This window comes from Oenanthe melanoleuca, chromosome 1A, assembly GCF_029582105.1.
Source record: "Oenanthe melanoleuca isolate GR-GAL-2019-014 chromosome 1A, OMel1.0, whole genome shotgun sequence".
Classification (NCBI taxonomy): Eukaryota; Metazoa; Chordata; class Aves; order Passeriformes; family Muscicapidae; genus Oenanthe; species Oenanthe melanoleuca.
In genome coordinates, this window is record NC_079334.1 from 61879497 (window position 1) to 61898965 (window position 19469).

A 19469-nucleotide genomic window follows, 5' to 3' on the forward strand; every position below is an offset into this window, starting at 1 on the left:
GTAAACATTAACAGAGGATTGATTAAATTGCAGCCAAATTAATCACTGTTCTCACTCCATAAAAAACACAATCCAATCTTACGCACTGAAATTTCCCATCACAGTGACACATATTTACTATCACCAAGGATATTACACCGGAAAAATTTACTGTGAAAAGCACATTTCCCAGTGATTTTCAAGCTTAGAGCAAGCTGTTGATTTGAATCACTGCATCTCTGCAGCCTAGCTAACACAGACCAGCATTCTCACAAGGCACAGTAACAAAGTTAGTTACAGGGATGGTGCTTCCTGGGTACATGTTTAGCACTCAGTTTTATAGTCTCTATTTGCTGTTTTCCTCAAAATTAAATAGTTTTTTACAGCCCGGTGATTAAATAAGCATCCAGCTAACTCCCCTTCTGGGTTAATATTTCACTGCTGAGTGGTAGAAGCTGGAATAGTGTCTGGGTTCTATTCCTTTAAGCACAGTATCTCAGTGGACTTAGCTTACAACAGCGTTACTTGTTACTTTTAAACCTCCAGCAGAGAGTCATAGCAAAAAGCCTTCAAAAGCAAAAATATCATTCTGTTCTGATAATACGTATTTGCATTTATAAAATATATTTAGAATTCTTAGCATCAAGTCATGTGTGATGACCTTGCTACCATTCCTCAATTCCATTATGGTGTAAGAATGCAGCAATGTTGAAACAAATTGGTTGAGACTCAGAATTCCCTTTGCAACTACTGACAGACTTTTTTAATGACAAGCCACACCTAAATTAGCAGAAAGGGAACATCTCAACCACTTCCAAAACAGTCACACCTAATGACAACTTTGAAGGACTCTGAAATTAAAGGCTGTATAATTTTCAAATACAGCAAAGAACAAAGGCCGCATTACTTTTCTTTAGGTAGGAGCAAGTCCTTTCTCATATTGGAGAATACATGTGAAGATTTGTGTGAGCATTGTAGAAATTATCAACCAAACTTCTGAGATAAAGAATTGCATGACAGCAGAAATTTATCCAATTCCTAAGGTATTCTGAGTTTAAAATTGACCACTTGAACAAAGATATATTTGTACAAAGGCAAAGAGAATAACTACTGAAAAACTACTGCCAATCTCTACTACATACTGCAAGAAGTAAGTCATATTTTAATTACCTGCATCTCACCATGGACAAAGCTGTGTATGCAAAGTGGCTCTCATTGCTATACAATATTATTGGGCCTGGTGAAAAAGGTAATACTCATAGAACAGCAGGGCCTCTCCAAAATGATAAAGACAAGCAGAAATAGAGAAAACATGACATACTTTTGCCACAGTTTTGTGTCAAAATATTAGTTATGAGAAGCCAGAAAAACCATGTTTTGCAGTTAGGGACTTCTCTGTTCATCTTTTAGGACTGAATTGTTCCCCAGGAACCTATAAAAGTGACTATGTAAAGAAAATTTTTCCAAATATTCCTAAAAAATTCAGAAGTACTCTGCTACAAAATTTTAGGCATTTCAGGGCATTTTCACTTCAAGCCTCAAGCATTTCTATGGGAATGCTCGAGAGACATCGTACTTAATATATCCAACATCTTGGTTTGCAGTAAGTCATTATTTCAGTAAATAATTTCAGGTAGGGGCACACATTGTGTAAGATGCAGAGGGTTAAATACAAAGAATGACACAGTTCAGACAGTTTGCGAAACTTTTCTCCTTTTATTAATTTTTCAAACAGAGATATTCAAATATTACTGAAAAGCAAGCAAGCAACTACAGAAGGGGAGCTCAATTCCCTAAACTAAGGGTAACTGCAAAATAGTTACACACTGACAACACTAAAGGACCTCTGAAAGGAATGCTACTAAACAAGTCTCATTATGAAAATGGGGACTACCTATTCTCCTATGCAAAAGTGAGTTAAATCTATCTGTTGTGCTTTCATATACTACAAACTACATCCTTACAAAACCATTAAAGCTACAGCTCACGGAATAACTACATTATGTCCCTAACAGGCTAGGTTTCTGCCTTCAAGGTGGTCGATGCAATTTCCAGCAGCTTCACTCTCTTCTGTGAGGATGTGCAGGTGGAGCCAGTTTCTGCCTCACAGACTTAGGCAACAGCACTGTTGTAACTGGAAGGTGAAGGGCAAGGCAGAGATGTGAGTGCACAGGGAATCCATGTGCCGCAGCATCTTCCTTCCTCAGGAGCAGGAAAGCAGCTTCAGGATTGCCAGTGACAAATGCAGCGTCCACGTGGCTGCCATTGGGTGTGAGCTCCCCCAGCAAAGCTCTGTGCAGGGAACTCCTCTCAGTGGCCGGAGAGCAGCATCCAGAGGCAAAATTGCAGCTGATCACAAGCTTGTATTGCCTCTGTGTGGGCGGCCGGATCTCGGATCAGGTGCTCAAAGAGGTTGAGTGGCTCAACCCCTCGCATTGCTGGTGGCAAGCTGATCTCTGCAGGAAGCCTCTCGTTGCCCAGCACAAAGTGATCCAGGCGTCTCCAGTGCACACAGAAGCGCAGGTAGCCCATGATGTCCCAGAGCCGCAGCACAAACTCCCTCCTGCTCCACCGGGACAGCGGCACGATGGTCAGCGCGTGCATGACCACAGTCTTCCAGGTGGAGCTGGAAAATCCTGTGCCCCTCAGGATGCACGTGAAGACCTGCAGGCATTTCAGGTGCAAGTTCTCACACGGCACCTGTCTGGCAACGTGCCGGAAGAACTTCACCTCTGCCACAGCGTACGTCTCAGGCCACGCTGTGCTTTCAGTGAAGCTGGCCTCGGCGGGCTGGCTGCTCACAAAGATGTCCGAGTCCCCTTGGCGCACCCCAAAGAGCATCTCCACCATCAGGCTCCTCTGGCCTCTGCTCAGCTGGAATCGGCAGGACCGGCTGCAGGGCTGAAACACCAAGTGCCATGAGTAGCACTGAGGCACATGCAGCCACGAGCATCTCACCAACTGGTAGAACCAGCGGGAGGTTTTCTCCACGTCCAGGTAGGAACCGGTGCAGAGTGTCTCTAGGAGGTTGCGCTCCTGCCGCAGCTCCTCCTGCGAGTGGTGCAGCAAGCACAACAGCTTCTGGCCCAGCTGCTCCCCCTTGCACGTGCACACCAGCTCCACACGGACACTGAAGGTCCTTGCTGCCACCTGCCCTGTGCTGTTCTGCTCTAGGTGGAAGGCGTGCCCTGGAGGGGGATTCAGCGGGACCAGCAGGCGGTACACCCCATCCCACTCCTGAGGAATCCAACCCTCAAAGGCACTGCCCACACCAATGGCTTCCTGAGGCACCGGGTAGAAGCTATTGCTCACGCTGTCCACAAAGACCCGCGTGAGGCTCTCCATCAGCTCAGCTGTCACTGAGCAACCTCTCTCCAGATCCTCCACAGGCCACTGTATGCAATCCACCAAAAGGATGCCTTCCTCATTGCCCACATCTAGGGTGTCTTCTCTGTCTTCCATTCTACCACTGCTGCTTTCTTTCTTGCCACCATCACTGCCTTCTTTTTCACTGGCAGCCACGTCACCTTGCTCAACTTCTATATCTTCATTCTGGTTTCCCTCCACATTTACATCATCCTTGTTTCTACCACTGTTATCCTCTTTTGTAACTTCTTGATTTTCTTCCTCAGTTGCAGTAAAACCACTGTGGTCTACTGCATTCCCAGGACCACTGCTGTCTTCCTGCCTAGTCCAATCACTGTTCCTTGATTCACTGGCATCACTGCTTTCTTGCTCCTTCACATCCATGTATTCATCCTTTCCGTCTATACTGTCTTCACCTTCGTTTGCATCATCATTGTTGCTCGCCTTCATATTTGCACCACAGCATTTTTCTTCATTTTCATCTCCTTCTTCCTTGCCAGCATCCTTGCCTTGCTCCACCTGTACATCCTTGTTTCCTCCCTCATTTCTGTCATCTACGTCTTCCATATTTCCAGCAACATTGCCATTTTCGTCTTCATTAACGTCATCATTGTTGCCTGCCTTCATATTTTCAATACAGGATTTTTCTTCATTTCCATCTCCTTCTTCCTTGCCAGCATCCTTGCCTTGCTCCACCTGCATATCCTTGTTTTCTCCTTCATTTCCTTCATTTAGACCTTCCGCATTTCCAGCAACATTGCCAAGTTCATCTTCACTTCCTTCAGTTTTGTCTCCTGGCACATTCCCATCACTCTGTCCTTCATCTGTCTTTAAGTCATCACCATTAACATCACTGTCTTCCTTCACCTTCACATCATCACTGCCTTCAATGGTATCATAGTCATCTCCTTCACTTGTAGCCACAGGACTTCCTTCTCTGCTGCTGTCGTCAGCCTCCACAGTCACATCCCTGTTTTCTCCACCTTCCTTGGAAACAACAGTGACTCCTTCCTGTTCTTGTCCTCTCATATCTGATATAGTCTTGCAGGAGCTCTGCTCCTTGCCACTGCTGCTGGACTCATGTTTCCTTCTCACGCAGCTGAACCACAGGCCCAAGAGGAGCAGGACTCCAGCAAGAGCCCAGAATGGCCACTGCTGCAGAGCACCAAAGAGCACGGCTCCCCAGCCCTGCTCCTGCTGCTCCAGCTCCTGCAGCAGCCGAGCCATCTCGTGGTCCAGCAGCTCCTGACGCTCCTGCATTCGCCGGTGCTCGGCCTCATCCAGCCCATCCCCAGCTGGCTGCGGGTACTGGATCAGGCTTTGCACGAGCACGAACAGCAACGCCAGTACAGCCATGGTCTGCAGGAGGACACACAGAGAGGGTTCAGTGGGGCCGCAATGGGGACAGGCAGTGGGGGCAGGAGCCGCAGGGACGTGGCAGCAGGAAGGAGAGGGCCCAGCAAGCAGCGTGTCCTGAGCAAGGCGCTCCCACCAGGGGCTGGCCCTGCCTGCAGGGGCAGAACACACGGCCCGGGGCCGGCGCTGCTGCCCCAGCCCTCCTCCAGCCCCGTCCCCTCACTGCGTGTGCACTCACCGCTTGCCCAGGCTCTACTGGGGCAGTGGCACCCGCTGGGGCCTTTTATAGCTGCCCCCATTGTGACATTGTGACATGGCCCTGTGCTGTCACAGCCCCAGAGCTGTCACAGCCCAGCCCCGCCCGCTGTCCCCAGCCCGGTCAGGGAGCTCAGCATGGCCCTGGGCACCAAAGCCCCAGCAGACACCAAGTGCAGATCCATCCCTTGGGAACCTGGGAACCCCAGAGCTCCCCTTTACACAGCAGACACAGGTGTCCTTCCACACAACCCTTGTCAAATATAAATTTGGGGGACACGGCCCATTGTTGCTCTTGGTGGTCTTTTAAGAATGAGCTGTTCGTAAACTAGGGTTCTCTTCATCTATCTCTGAGATCATCTTCATGTCTGAGAACAGAGGCCTTCTTCTTCTCTGCGGAGGGCAAAGGGTCTTCATCACTCTTCTGTCTGTGCAAACTTCTCATGGTGTCGCAACTACTTCAACATCAGCTTGTTTCTCTAGCGGTCACTGCCACTGTCACTACCATCTTCAAAATTTTTACCCTTAAACAGAGTTAGCCAACTTCTCTGACTGATAGATGAACTTCTGTTTCTTTCTGCTATCTCTTTGTGTATTTATCTCCGGAGGACTGTGAATACAGGGGAGATTATACTCAGGCCTTCTTTGGGGAACTCATCTATAAATGGAATTGCAGGAATGGAGAGTGCGGAAAGGGAAACAGGATGTGACTCGAGTACCTGCACAGTGACCACAGATGTCCACTGCTAGACAGACAATGATGTCAGGTGGATCATGCCCTCCCATTAGTGCACAAAAGGAAAACAATGTTGGAATTTCTGAAACTGCTCTGAATTGGATTTGCATAACAGACGTCATTAGTAAAAGTAGTCAAAGAAAGAGTTTTGAACCCTCTTCCGAGCTGATGCCACTTATCATGTATCTTGCCTGCATTCTTCTAGGGAAACTATTTTTGATGTTGTCTCATCCTTCTTTTTACAAGGGAGCAAAAATTCTTCGCCAAGTATCATTCTTATGTTTGCTCTCATCTTCCAAGATTTACTAAAGTGAACATTCAGCAGAATAGTTTTGTATTTTTTGAACACAATTCTTTTTTATCCAATTGAGGCCCTTCTGTGACCATGACAAAACAAAAACTGTTGTGAGCTACAGTTTACACTGTTAAGAGGTTGATATGGGTCAGTTCTCCAAGGTTATTCTTAGTTCAACTGCTATGTAAACTGTTGATGTCAGTGACTGGAGGCTGCTCTCCAGGACATTATATATACGATAATTATATGACAGAAAATGTAACATATAGTTGGATCTGACCTCCAAGTTCAGTAGCTTAAAAAAGAAAAAAAAATGTCCATAAGAAATTTTCTGGTTTTCCCATCCCTAAATGCCTTCACATTTATATTTAGTTTACTGCACATGCAAGAGACTTTCGTCACATGGATGGCAGTGCCCATCCGTCTTCAAGTTCAGTATATTTTAAGTCTCAATGATCACTGCCTCCAGAAACCATATTTGAGACAAAACAGTCAAAGTCTTTTGCATAACTATACAATCATCCAGTACTAGGATCTTCACTCTCTTATAAACATATCATGTTTTTTCTCAAAGGAATCTGAGATGGATTTTTCTGAGAAATAACAAACCATCAAAAATTAATTAAATAACAAACATGGGAAAAACACCACTTCCTCACTCAGCACATGTTCCTTGATTTTCATAAGCATTCTGATTTACAGCTGCTGATACTACCACAAGAGCAGGTTTTTTTCTGGTTTTACTTCCTCTTCCAGCAGAGTAAGCACAGCTGCAAAATGCAAACTCACTTCTAGGCTCTCTTATACATCACCAGTTTACTACCTACATTCCAACCAGTCATAGTTGTGCAACACCCCATCAGAGTACTGGGATTACTGCAGTGTCACAGACAGTTTAAGTGAGGCTCAAGGAGCTGTACAATTTAAACTATGTTTTATATGTAAAATTAAATTATGCATGACATGGAAATAAGCCAGCTGTACTGAAACTTAACAAACTAACTGCTCTGATGCAACAGTGAAGCATCTCATCACTTATAAAATAAAACAGGTTTAAAGCAAAAACAATATAGAGAATGGAATGTCCAACACTGTAAAGTAGCATGTTCAAAGGACCGTTTTTGAACATTAGGCAAGTGTACTCATCCAGTTAAATTTTCAAAAGAATTCCTGGCACCGAAATGTTCTCTGTTAGCTTTTTCACCATGTTTAAAGAATGGATCACTCTTAGGGGGAAGAAAATCCTGTGTGCAAAACACTGCATGAAACTAAACAATCCTTAAACATGGCTAATTTCCATGTGGAGCTGATTATTTAGCACTGCCATCTTTCAGCAGAGGAGAAAGATCTGCCTGTCTTTAGTTTACTTATGTAAGACGAAAAAAGTGAGGAGTGTGAATTTGATCTTTCTTCAATTTACTTCAGTGGCCAAACTCTTGCCATGGCTTCAGTGGGAGTGAGACTGCATCTTAATTTATTCAACGTGGAGAAAAACACATCAGCTGAAAATAATGCTCTTGTTTATTAAATTTAAATTACTACCATAGTTGTTTTTAACAGTGCTAAGTAAATCCTGTTTTAAAAGCCAAAGGTTGCCTTCAGTGGTGCTTCTTCCTTTGTACTGTGGCACAATGCAGGATTCCTGGTCCCCTGACCAAGCCACCACTGTTCACAGCAGGCATGGCTTGCTCTGGGGCACAGCCACATTCCCACATGGGAATGATGTATGTTTGTGGATGTCACTGGTGATGGGGCTGGGGCATCACCCTCAGACAATAAACTAGGGTGCACACTTTTACAAAATAAATGCATTCACTGAGAACAAGGACTACACTTACTAAGATGTCCATGAAAAGCAGCAAAGTAAATCAAATCAATAGGGTTAAATTTGCAATTAGGAATCTGCATTTCTGCTGGGAAATTTTAGGATAGCCACAAATTGAAAAAAGTTTAATTTTATTTTCTTTTCCTTAGAAGGCAATCAACCTTCTAGTCTGGCTATTCTTTACTTTTCCCTATTAAGTAGAACCTAGAGAAACACTCAGAAAATATGTTTGGAAGTACCTTTCAATTAATTAAAAAATATTATTACTCGGAAAATAGACAGAAATAAGACTGTCTACTCTGTATAATGAATTTGAACATAGACCTTTCCATTCTTTAGTAACAAAACTGATGCTGTCCTGAATATGACTTAAATGCATGAGACTGGTATATGGAAACCTTCTTCACCTGCTGCAGAGTTGGAACGAGGATGTTAAATGAGACAGCCAACAATGAGGATGTGGTGCTTAGGGAAGCTGAATGTCACTTTATGCTTGAGGAGTTCTGCAGTTTGCATGAAGGTCACAAGTTATCTGCAGGCTGCATGAAAATGAGTGATAAATACTGTTTCTCTTAAACTGAAAGAAGTGCTAGACAAAGAGTATTAAAATATAGAATATTACTCAAAAATCATCTCCTGGTTTTCTAAAGATAGCAATCTTTTATTAAAAGACGATTTGTTACCTCCTCCATACATTAAAGCTATAACATAATAAAAGCACCTCAAACTTGTAGAAGTATCTAAGATACACAGATTAAGTAAGGTCTATGCAGTGAGACCACCCTAAAAACACTGTAAGACCAGTGACAATTTAATGTGATAGTAATGACATAAATCAGTATCTAAAAATTAAGTCTAAGTGAAGAAGAGAATTTTTCAACTAATGGATCAGGGAAAATGTGGGATTAAAGGATGAGATACATGATTAAAGATCACAGTGCATTATATTAACACAGGTGGAGAACATAGGATTTTGATTCTGTATTACAACATAGTTCAATTGAATTGTGTGTGTAGTTTTAGTTTTATAAGTGCACAATTTTTTAGAACACATTTTTAGGCTGGGGCAAACAATAAAGGAAATCCATCGTATGACATTGCACTGATCCCCACATCGCTCACTGGAATATCTTAACATTTCCAGCACAGGCTCCCACTCCTTAAGATGAAAACCCAGAGAAAATGAAAACTTACAACTGCCATTAAAAGAAGGTCTAAAATTTTAATTGCTATCTGAACACAAAGGATTTGTGACATGCTGTAGTTTATTGAAGAACTCCTGCAGCTACAGACACATCTTGAACTACCCCACCCTCTCTTTTCCCCCATCCACCACTGACTGATGCAGCTGTGAGATTCAGTAACTGCAGAGCAAAATCCTGCTTACTTTCAGCTCTTCTGCCCCAGCAAATGCTCATCTCTTCTGGGAAGATGGACCTATGTCATAAACATATTGCACCTTGAAGGGAATGAAACCTTCTCATCAAAGATTCATGTGTGACCAGGCTTCTGGAACTGCCTGATGCGGCCAGTTTTTTGTCTGTTTTCCGTAAAGAAGGGAAAGAACTCTGTTTTCTCCTTCTCATGATATTTCAAGTCTTAATTCCAAAGAACAGAGATGCCAAGACTTGTCAGTGACATGACTAGCAATTTTATGAGAACTGGCAAGACTGTTCATTTCTCCTACAGCTTACTCACAGAAACCTTGGAATTATTCTGTCTGAAACACTTGGGGGAAGGAAAGTAGACTTAATTATGACAACTTTATTAAATATTCAGTACTTCTGACATCCTGGTATCAACAACAAAAATATGGTTTAATTATCATAACCCATACTGGAATCATTTGCAATACGTAAGTGTGAAAAAACAGCAGTATTTTTTTTTTCTTTTTCCATGTGGAAAAACACACACCTTTCACCCCCCCAAGAAAGTAAGGCACAATAAATTCTTGTCATTCTCTTTCTTCTGGCTTTTCAGTTCCATCACAGCTCTCCAAATTAAGATTTATGTGCTATTTTGCATCTGTATCTGTTGTTGATTTTCCCTCCCTACAGGGATATAGGTGGATAAGTTTGGACAGGAAATGGTATCCCTCAAGCCAAACTGAAAGGTTTATAAAGTTGCTAATAAAAGTTTGGGTCAGGGCCTAAATATCAATCATCTACTCATTGTCTTTTTAAACGAGCTCAGGCATTTTCCCAACTGCTCCTAGCAGGTTTCTGCCACTATTTTAAAATAAGATTTCAGCCGTTTCTTTCTTCCCTGTGTTGACCTCAATAATTTTTCTTTCTTCCCCTCTTTACCTGCCAAATGCACCCATCAGGATTTGCCAAAGGCTATCTGCTTTTGAAGTTGAGAGGAATTCACTAATCGTGAGTGTCAAATCCACAATAAATGCCATTGCTGTATGGTATATGCTGCTTTTGGGAATTATCTCAAAAGGCCTAGCTGTGAGAAGGCTGGCTGCATGTTAGGAGGGTTTTACTGCTAACTTTCATAACTCATGTCAGGTCTTTCAGTTTCTGTATTCATTGGATTCAGTGAGTGCAACTGTTTCCTGAATTTATTAAAATGTTGTCAAGATCCCTTGATCTTGCTTCCTCCGTCTCTCTCACACAAACACATCCAAACACATCTATACACAGTGGAATAGCATGCACAGTGGCATGCAAATCTAGCAAAAGAGAAGCTTGTAAATAAATAGCATGTCATTCTGCTTACTCAATAAATTCCTCTGGGTGTTAAACTCATGTTAAACATATCATAAGTCCCGATGAAGGCTTTACAGCCTGTCCTCACACCATCCTGAGTGCAATTCTGCAAGGCATAGGAAGACATAAGTTTGAAAAACAGCAGAAATAGCTCCCATAAGGGCAGGGTGCTGACATGGTTGAAACATAGCTAACTGGAGAGCATTTGTTTTAGCTAAAGAGGGCCGCATCAGTGACACATCTCTGTGCCTGTGAAGGTGGACTGGACATTTAAAGCAACAAGAAATCTACCTTTAAAAAACTGTCCATTAATACATAAATACGTCTGTGTTAAAACCCTGCACCTTTCTTAACAATAACTACACACGAGACTAAGAAATTCCACAGAAAAACACACCTTTATAACCCAAATAGGTAAGAAGAAAGAAAACTGTTGCAATTGGGGGTGTTGGAAACATGACACAACACTGGTGGCCCATGCAGCAGAGAGTGTTTAATGGGGATAGTGCACAGCTCTTATATACCCTGCTCGGACTCCATGTTTGAACCCGATTGGCTGTGACTCGTCACCACCCACCCCACTGGCCAATAGCCGCCTGCTCGTGTTCTTGTTCTCGTCAGGGATTGGCTGTCTTCAGCCAAACCCCTCCTCCCTTTATGGCACACGCAGTCCAGCTCCACGCTGTCATAGAAAACCACACAGGGAGAGTTCAACATATCAACTCGGTGACGGAAAAAGAATTAAAAAAATAAATGTCAGTCCCCTTTAAACACTTGGGGCAGCGCTCTGGACTTTCTCTGATGCTCTAGGAAGGGGTGAATGTCCTCCGTGTCTGACATAATAATCCCCACCAGCCACATGGAAATGTCACAATGCGCCTCAGAATGTTTCAAGTACCACTCCCTTCTAATTTACATAGTCTGTTAACATCCTCTTGGAGCAAACAGAAATAATAGTTTAAAAAGACAGTTATATTTCAGAAACATGTGCCCCTACACGCCAAAAAAAAACAGATTTTAATACTGTCCCTAGGCAGAATTAATCCATCCTTAAGGCTTCTATTATGTATTTCTGAGACAGTGTTTTGCTTTCCGAGTAAGTAATACAAATGAACTGCTGGCAACATCACATCAAAACAAAAGTGGCAGAATCAGAAAAAAATACTGAAAAGTTTACCTTTATAGGAAAGCTTCAGTCTTGGGATGTTTTGTTTTGACATTCCAGTGACTGGAAGGAACAGTGTCACTAAGGACAGCAGGCTGCAGGCATGTGGCACTTTCAAAGCTCTCATTCTGCTCTCTTCTTCTGTGTCTTCTTTTGCACTATGGTGAAATATCTTCCCACTTTTCAAACAAGCCAAGTTTTATCTGGAAGAAAAAAATGAAGGCATCTGTAGACCTGCATCATTGCATAAATAATAATTCTGTAAGCAAGCCAGACCTATCTTTAAAAAGCAGCTCACTTAATTTCTTTGCTACGAAAGTATTTTTTCCTCTAGTACAAGTAAAAAACGCTTTGTTTCTTTAATACTAAATTCATATATTTTGACATTGGAAAAGTATGTAAACTTTTCAAACGTGTCTGGCATGCTTAAACTAGCTAAAGTTTAAGCACAAATTAAATTAATGCAGTATCCACAAAAAGAACATTTGCCATTCAAGAGTGACCACGCAACTTGTTGGTTCATACCAGTCCACTGGATATCTTAATGTTTTATAAATCTTTTTATCTCAGAACAACAGCTAGTGCATGTTTATGCTATGACTAGAATGAACTGTAATGTCTCAGATGCAATGAGGGCACAAGCAGAGTTAACAATGAGTACATACCATCAAAAATTTCATAAATAAACTAAGAAAATTTGATAGAACAAGCAGTTGTGTTTAGTTTTAATAGAAAAAAAAAAAGTCAATGCCGATGATGGATTTAATTATGGTATTTCCAGCAGAATAACTGCCTCAACTCATCCACCAAAATGTCCTATAAACTTTAATGAGTGTTTCAGGCTGGGGTCAATAGGCTGATATGAGATTTTGTTAGCACAGTGTGTAACTAAGCCAGCTTCGCAGCACTTTTCACTTAATAAGTGTCATTCGTATTCCATAAATCTTGAAGTGTTTTACAAATGAAAGCAATTATCACTGTCCTTATTTTCCCTATGCAAAAACAGAACCATAAAGCTGCAGTGAACCTATTTCCTCAAGGTCACACAACTAGCATAGTAGTTGAAAAGAAAATACAAACAGCAATCCTGATGTCCTTTGTACCCAGCTACCAAGGATCCCTTTTGCCCAATAACTCCACTTTTGCACATGAAATTATCTGAAATGGCATCTGGAGTTCTGAAGGCAAAACTTGATAGTCAATAAATCACAGAGATCAGAGTATGAAAATATTTGTAAGACCAGATCCTTCCTCCTGCAAGTGCATGATGCCAGAGGTCAAAGGAGATGGCTGGTGAAATGACAAATACCACTGTTTGAGTAATGCTGTAAAACCAAGGAGTAAGGAAACGTTATGGTTATTTGAGAGATTAATGGCTCATGACTTGTCATGAAAATTCTTGTCTGAAAGGTACTGAAACTGCCTGATTAAAAGAGCAACCCTAGTGCCCACATCAGCCAGCACTTGCACAGACATGAAAGGAGAAGCTCCTTACAAGCCCATGAGAGATGCAGCACAGTTTGTGGGCCCTGGTGTGGCACTGGAGCTCCTGCAGCACTGGGTCAGGCAACTCTGTGAGCTTCAGCAGCACCCAGAACCAATTCAGCACCTCCTGATGCAGGCAGCTCATCCTTCCTGGCTGAAAGTTCTCTCTGACAGAGGAAATGAAACTTGGGCTTTCTGAACCTCCAGACCTTCTGTCCATAGTAAAAGACAAGGAAGTGTGCAAGAAGAGCACGATGGTGAAAGAGAAGAAAGGAAACAATTTGTAAAATGCCCAAAGTGTGGCTCCTATTGCAGAACACTGAGCTTCTTTCTTCCCAGCCCCTCTTCAACACTCACATTCAGTGCCCTACTCTTGGCCAAGTGTTCATGAGATGACATGAGGAGAAAACAGACAAACATGAAATGCCTGTTTCATCTTTTCCTTCCTTTTATTACAGTATGAGATCCTAAGAGAAGAGCCTTAATTCTTCTGGGCCAACACCTCCATTTGAGAGTGGACCACGAAGGACTGATGTGGATTAGACTATCCCAGGGTTAAATTACCTTTAAAATTTTATTTAGGGGGAAAAAGGGAAAAGAAGAGGAGGGGAGGGGAGGAGAGGGAATATATAAAGATGAGACACCGGCGCTGTTCATCTTCAGCAGGATGATAGTGACAAACCATACTTCAAAAAGAAGCAATTAAGAGGGAGCCAGTCTCCCTGCAAGTATGTTGAAGCCATGGCCTGAAGGTCTGGGCCTCAGCCAACAGGGAATTCACCAAAGGATTTGGGGCTCATTTTCTTGAGGCAAATTACTGTGAAGAATCAAGACTAAATTTTACTAAAAATCCAATTGTGTCAGTGTACTGTCATTTGATGAACTGACTGAGAATCAGCACCACAGTTAGGCCTTTGACCATAGCTCACAACCTCACTTTTTTATTTAGGCTTTTTTTGCTAATAGAAGCCTTTTTTTTTTTTTTCTTTTTTTATGCTGGGTTTTTTCCTTTATCCCTTTTATTTGAATAATGTCTGTGAAAAACCATTTGCTTTCACAAGGAGTTAGTTTACACTGGAGGCAGCTGCTCTGTGAGCTCACGCCAACCCTGTCCTGTCTTTAGATTCATGGCAATCTGGCCAGATTGTCACATATATTTTTAGTTTATGATGATCCTCTAATACAATTCCAGCTTCCACACAGAGTCCTTCCAACAGTCTAGCTCAGGTTAATGAACTTCAGGCCAACTAACTTGCCATTAATTTTCAGGAAATATCCTTCCTCTCTGTAACACATGCAATGTCAATCAGTGTCCTGTACTGAAAAGACCCACAGTCACACTGCTCAGAAGCAAACAGTCCCATGAGCAGAAATAAAACATAAAACCTAAAAGCAAATTTGACTCCCCCATTCTTTCCTCCCCTCAAAAGTAAGAAGAATTTAGTCAGAGGAGGAAAAATTACTAGTTGGTTTCAGCTAAGCACCAACACATTTTAAAACTTCCTCACCATGAACAGATCCAAAATAAATGAGGAAAAAGAGTCTGAAAAGAAAAACGCTGAGGCTAAAGCCGTTTTCCCACCTTGGCTTCAGTTAGGAAATAGCACTGCACTGCGTTAATTATCACCGGCAAGACCGAGCAGGGAAGGAAGCCATGCATACACCTCGCTGAAACAGGGGCATGTCCAGTGGAATAAAGGAGCTTTTATTTGCCCCACACAGGGGCGGGAGGTGCAAGGCTGAGGAGGGGCTGAGCAGCCTGGCTCCATCCTGCTAGGACCTCCCAGCGGGGCCCATAAATTCGGAAGGGGCTGCTGGTTGAACTGCCAGGAGACAGAAAGCTGAACTGCTGGTGCCCTGCCATCCTGATGGAGAGAGGGGCTGGACCTGACTGGCACATGTGATGTCACGTCCCTGAAATGAGGTGTCACCTCCCTGCAACTGGGCACATTTAGTGGAGCCTATAAAACAGATTGCTCCGAAGCTACTGTCTGAACCAAGAAAACCTGGAGCCAATTTACTAAACATAATTTATTCCAGGCCCTTTGTGGCAATAAACAGAGCTCTTCAGCCTTCTCAAACACACAGACAGTAAGGAGCTCTGTGCTTATGGAAGCTTTTTCAGATAGTTCAGCTCAAACCTATCTAAATGCAAAATCTTGCATTCACAAATACTGTGTAGTTTCCGACTTCTCCTGGCGTCACCAAGTCCAGAGCTGAAACTACTGTAACCCATCTGCAAACACACACTTTTTAAACTGTATTCATGATACTCTCAGTTAACTCTGTTAAAAAAGCCTTTATGGAATTGGAGGATAATTTAAAATCTGTTTCCAGCACTAGTTTTGCAAGGTCATTTTAAAATTCAGAATTTTATATTCCAATAAAGAGTTATGGTCAGTATTAGTGAATCTAATAGCAATGTTGCAAATTGTGACAACTGAAAATCTAGAGCAACCTAGTCACTATAAGCTTATAATTTCATTATAAACCAAATGAGTAAGTTGCCTAGGCCATGGAGCTTCAATATACAATCTTCTACCACTGATGCAAGAGTTTTTCTTTCTTCTCCTCATCTATCCTTGTTTGAAATCTTGGGGTTTTATTTTGTTTTGGTCTATGGAGTCAGAAGAGAGCAAAAGATGTCCCTTCCAGACATCAACAAAAGAGTATGAGTGGCCAGTCAGACAAACACATTGCTTTAAAAGATTAAAAACTAAACAGCTACAAGAAGAAACAAAAATTACCCCACCTGAGATTCAAATTTATTCAAAGCTACATTATCTCTTTAGCATCTCTTTATTAAGTATATGTACTTTATCTATATGCACACAAATTTGTAACTACAGATATACAGATATGTGTCCAATGCATTATGTAGATGTCTCACCTTGAAATTATCATACAAATTCCAAAAGAAAAATTACTGTGGTTGTCTAGTGTGTGGTTCAAAACTGTACTATAATCATGAACTGGATATTGAATTGTCATTGTTAATAAGAGGGAAAACTGTAAGCATACATAGATAAGTAACTTAGAAAATCAAACAGACTAAAAATAAAATTACATCTTTAGACTTAACATTCTTAACTTAGTTCTGCAATAAAAAAGATGACATTTATCCAGAGCACAATGAAACTATGTTCTTGTACCCCTTAGATAGATGGTCTGTTTATTATTTGGCAGAAGATGCTTTTCTCTTCATTGTGAAATCTCAGTTAAAGCTAACTCCATCCAAGAACTGGTAAACAGTATATTCATCACTATTCCCCTACTTATTAAATAGGTTTTGTGCTCTTTATAGTCCAGAAAATGTTCTCTTTCAGGATTCAGAAAAATACTGCTTTTTACACAAATCCAGATCAGGATTACATCACCTCCCAGCACCAGGAATAATTAATGAATAAAAGACAATGGTACAGTCAAAAAGTATTATGTGAGCCTACAGTGGGTGATTTTTTTTTCATTTTGTTTTGCTTAAATTACTGGGTTTAGTATACCTGGTTTAGATGAGGTTTTGCAGACTTTGCTATTGTTCAATATACAAACAATTAGCAAAGACACATAAGAAGCATAACCCAGCTTACAATGAGTTTTACAAAGCTTTAAAGGCTTTTACTTTTACTGAGCTCCTCACAGGATTTACACACTATCCATTCAACACCAATAACTTGGCAAGAAAAATCACTGCTCTGATTCCCACTTGAGAAGAACCAAATAGAGCAAAGAAAAATGAAGGGTTTGAGAGACAATGAGGATGCAACTGAGGGAACAAAGAGTCAGCAAAAAATCTGGTTTTATTGCAGAGAACCATCTGATAATAAATAAAGGTCTCCAACAGAGAGAGAAAATATATTTGAGGATTATAGTGGATTTTTTGTTGAGATTAACTCAAGCTCAAGTAAAAATGGTGACTAAGGAAGTGAAACATGATAGAAGAAGGAATGAACTCCCTTATTTTGTTTACTTTTTCATACTTTTCAGCGTCTTTCTGAAGGGAATCTACTGATGGCAGCATTTCTAACAGGCATGTAGTCCATTTGGAGATAAATACCAGCAGAAATGGTAGAAACTTTATAGAATGGTCTGTGTCACATTACTCTGAAGAGCTTATCTGAAATTATTATGAAATTTACTGTTGGGCACCTAAAACTTTACACATAGGAAATGAGCACTTCATCTTCAAAAGACATCGGGATATTTTTCAGGTCAATATCAGTGAGGTCAGGATTACATCCAAAGATTTCACACAGAAACAGAAGTAATCTTTTCAGAAAATGGCAGAGGGACAGCCATGCACACAGACATGTTAAGTATTATTACAAACGATGATTCTGAGAAATTTTATCTTTGGTGTTGTATCTTATGGACACGTAACACATAAATCCAAGATTGATGATAAAACAAGTGCTATTCTCTAACCCTAGCTATTTGTATATTGTGTCTCCTTAAAAAAAAAACCCAAAAAACAAACCAAACCAAACAAAACCAAACCAAACAAAACAAAAAAAAGCCTAAAAAAAAACCCACAAAAAAACCCCAGACTCATAGATTTTTACATTCTATAGACTGTTTCTCCAACACAGAATCTATTGTTCAAGAAAAAGGATGGGATGGAAAGCAACTTGTCATTTGATAATGATATTGCCAAGAGGAGGAAGGCACCTAAATAAAATGTCCCACCAGGCAGATGAGCAGCTGGAGTCTTTGCACAGAAATATCAACATGCCTTTCACTCTAAAGTTAGATGCATATGTATCTCTTATAGGTTCTTTTTCCTCTTGTTTCTTCATGTTTTCTTTTGTGGAAGGAACTATGACTTCAGGTATTACGTCCATAATAACAGCTTTCCACGGGCTCTTTATTTAGAAGGACATGAGAATGCCCTACAAGTCTGAGCATCAAAAAAATAAAAAGAAATAATAAAAAAAAAAGAAGTACAAAACCCAAACACAAGCCAAAGAAGAAAGCAGTGTAAGGCACGATTTAGCAACACATAAGAATCAAAAGGAGCCCTAAGCCAAACCTCAGTGTTACATTATTTTAAGTACAGCATGTTTCCCCAGCAGACCAAAAAAACCACTAACGCTATGAAAAGTGATTCTAAGATGAGTTTTGTAACTTTGGTATCCAAGAAAAGAAAAGGACACTAGCTTGAAAATTCCTAGAGACATTAATGAAAAGGTAGGCTAGATGGAAATCACTTTCTGCCAAGTACTGTGACGTCTGAAGGGTTTCAAAGAGAGAGAGAGAATTTTCCTCTGAAATGTCTGTCACCACCTGCAGCACTTGGGGTGGCTTGGCTCAGCTCTGAGTGAAGGAGACAGAGAGACAACACTCAGGAAGGTTTGCCTGTGGAACAGCCTTGGCCTGCTCTTGAGAAAATACTGGAAAGCCAGAAAAATGTCATGATGGCCATCAGAGAAAATAAATGCTGATTTTGGTGAGACCTGCCTGAGCATTTAAACTCTAGCAGATTGCATTTGTCCTGCTGCAGCCTGAATTAACCCCAGGCAGCATTGTCAAGCCACCTAAACCACTGACCCTGCAACCACCATTCTTCTGCTGGAAGAAACATAAACCTACATTGGCCAACACAAAGGAAGGATTACAGTCTCTTTTTCACCTCCAGGATTTCTTGCCAGTGTTTTGCTATGGAAAAACCGCTCTCTGTTATTTCCTTTCATAGGAGACCTTCCAAAATATGCAGGAAATGAAGCTTCAGGTCTCTAGCAGGGACCAGAAGAAATGGCTGATATTTTTGGGTATTACTAGTAACTTGTGGCAATGGGGTATTCTACAGATTAGTTACTTGAATTTGCCCTACAATGACTTTTGCACATTTGTGAAAATCCCAGCTTGATGGGAAGGTAGTGCAGCACTCTGGTGAAACCTGTGATATATCAAATCCAGAGTTACTGCTCTGCAGATACAGCAGCAAGGTGGGTAATTGCATTCTCTGAAAGGGTACAGCCAGCCAGCTGTCTGCATGGATACATCTACAGATGTGAGCAGGTGGGGCTCTTGTGTCCTGATCCAAGCAATCCAGACTTCAGCCAGCTCCTGGTGCTGCATGGCTCCAGTGACTGCACACTACACAGCAATGTACTACACATCTCAGCCATACACACATCTGAGGCACCCACCACCAGCCAGCCAACTCTGTCCAGGCACAACCTGCAAGTCATGCACACAATCACAACCCAGCAGACCCTACTAAATCAAAAACTCAACCAAAACAAACGCTCCACAAAGAAGAAAGAAATAAAGGAACAAAAATTTACATTTACATA

The 19469-nt window shown here is 41.5% G+C and overlaps 2 protein-coding genes across 2 annotated transcripts in view; both read right to left on the minus strand.

Moving 5' to 3' along the window:
• Positions 1-19469, minus strand: part of SEMA3D (semaphorin 3D) — a 136333-nt gene that overhangs the window by 84445 nt on the left and 32419 nt on the right. Inside the window, exon 2 of the mRNA XM_056516344.1 lies at positions 11704-11894. Coding sequence (XP_056372319.1) covers positions 11704-11818 — 115 coding nt within the window. The 5' untranslated portion in view covers positions 11819-11894. The remainder of the gene's footprint in view (positions 1-11703; positions 11895-19469) is intronic.
• LOC130267048 (uncharacterized) lies at positions 1679-4952 on the minus strand. The gene is made up of 2 exons (XM_056516343.1): positions 4940-4952; positions 1679-4704 (listed from the first exon to the last, which is right to left on the minus strand). The coding sequence occupies exon 2, from the start codon at positions 4699-4701 to the stop codon at positions 2290-2292; it is 2412 nt and encodes an 803-aa protein (XP_056372318.1). The 5' UTR covers positions 4702-4704; positions 4940-4952; the 3' UTR covers positions 1679-2289.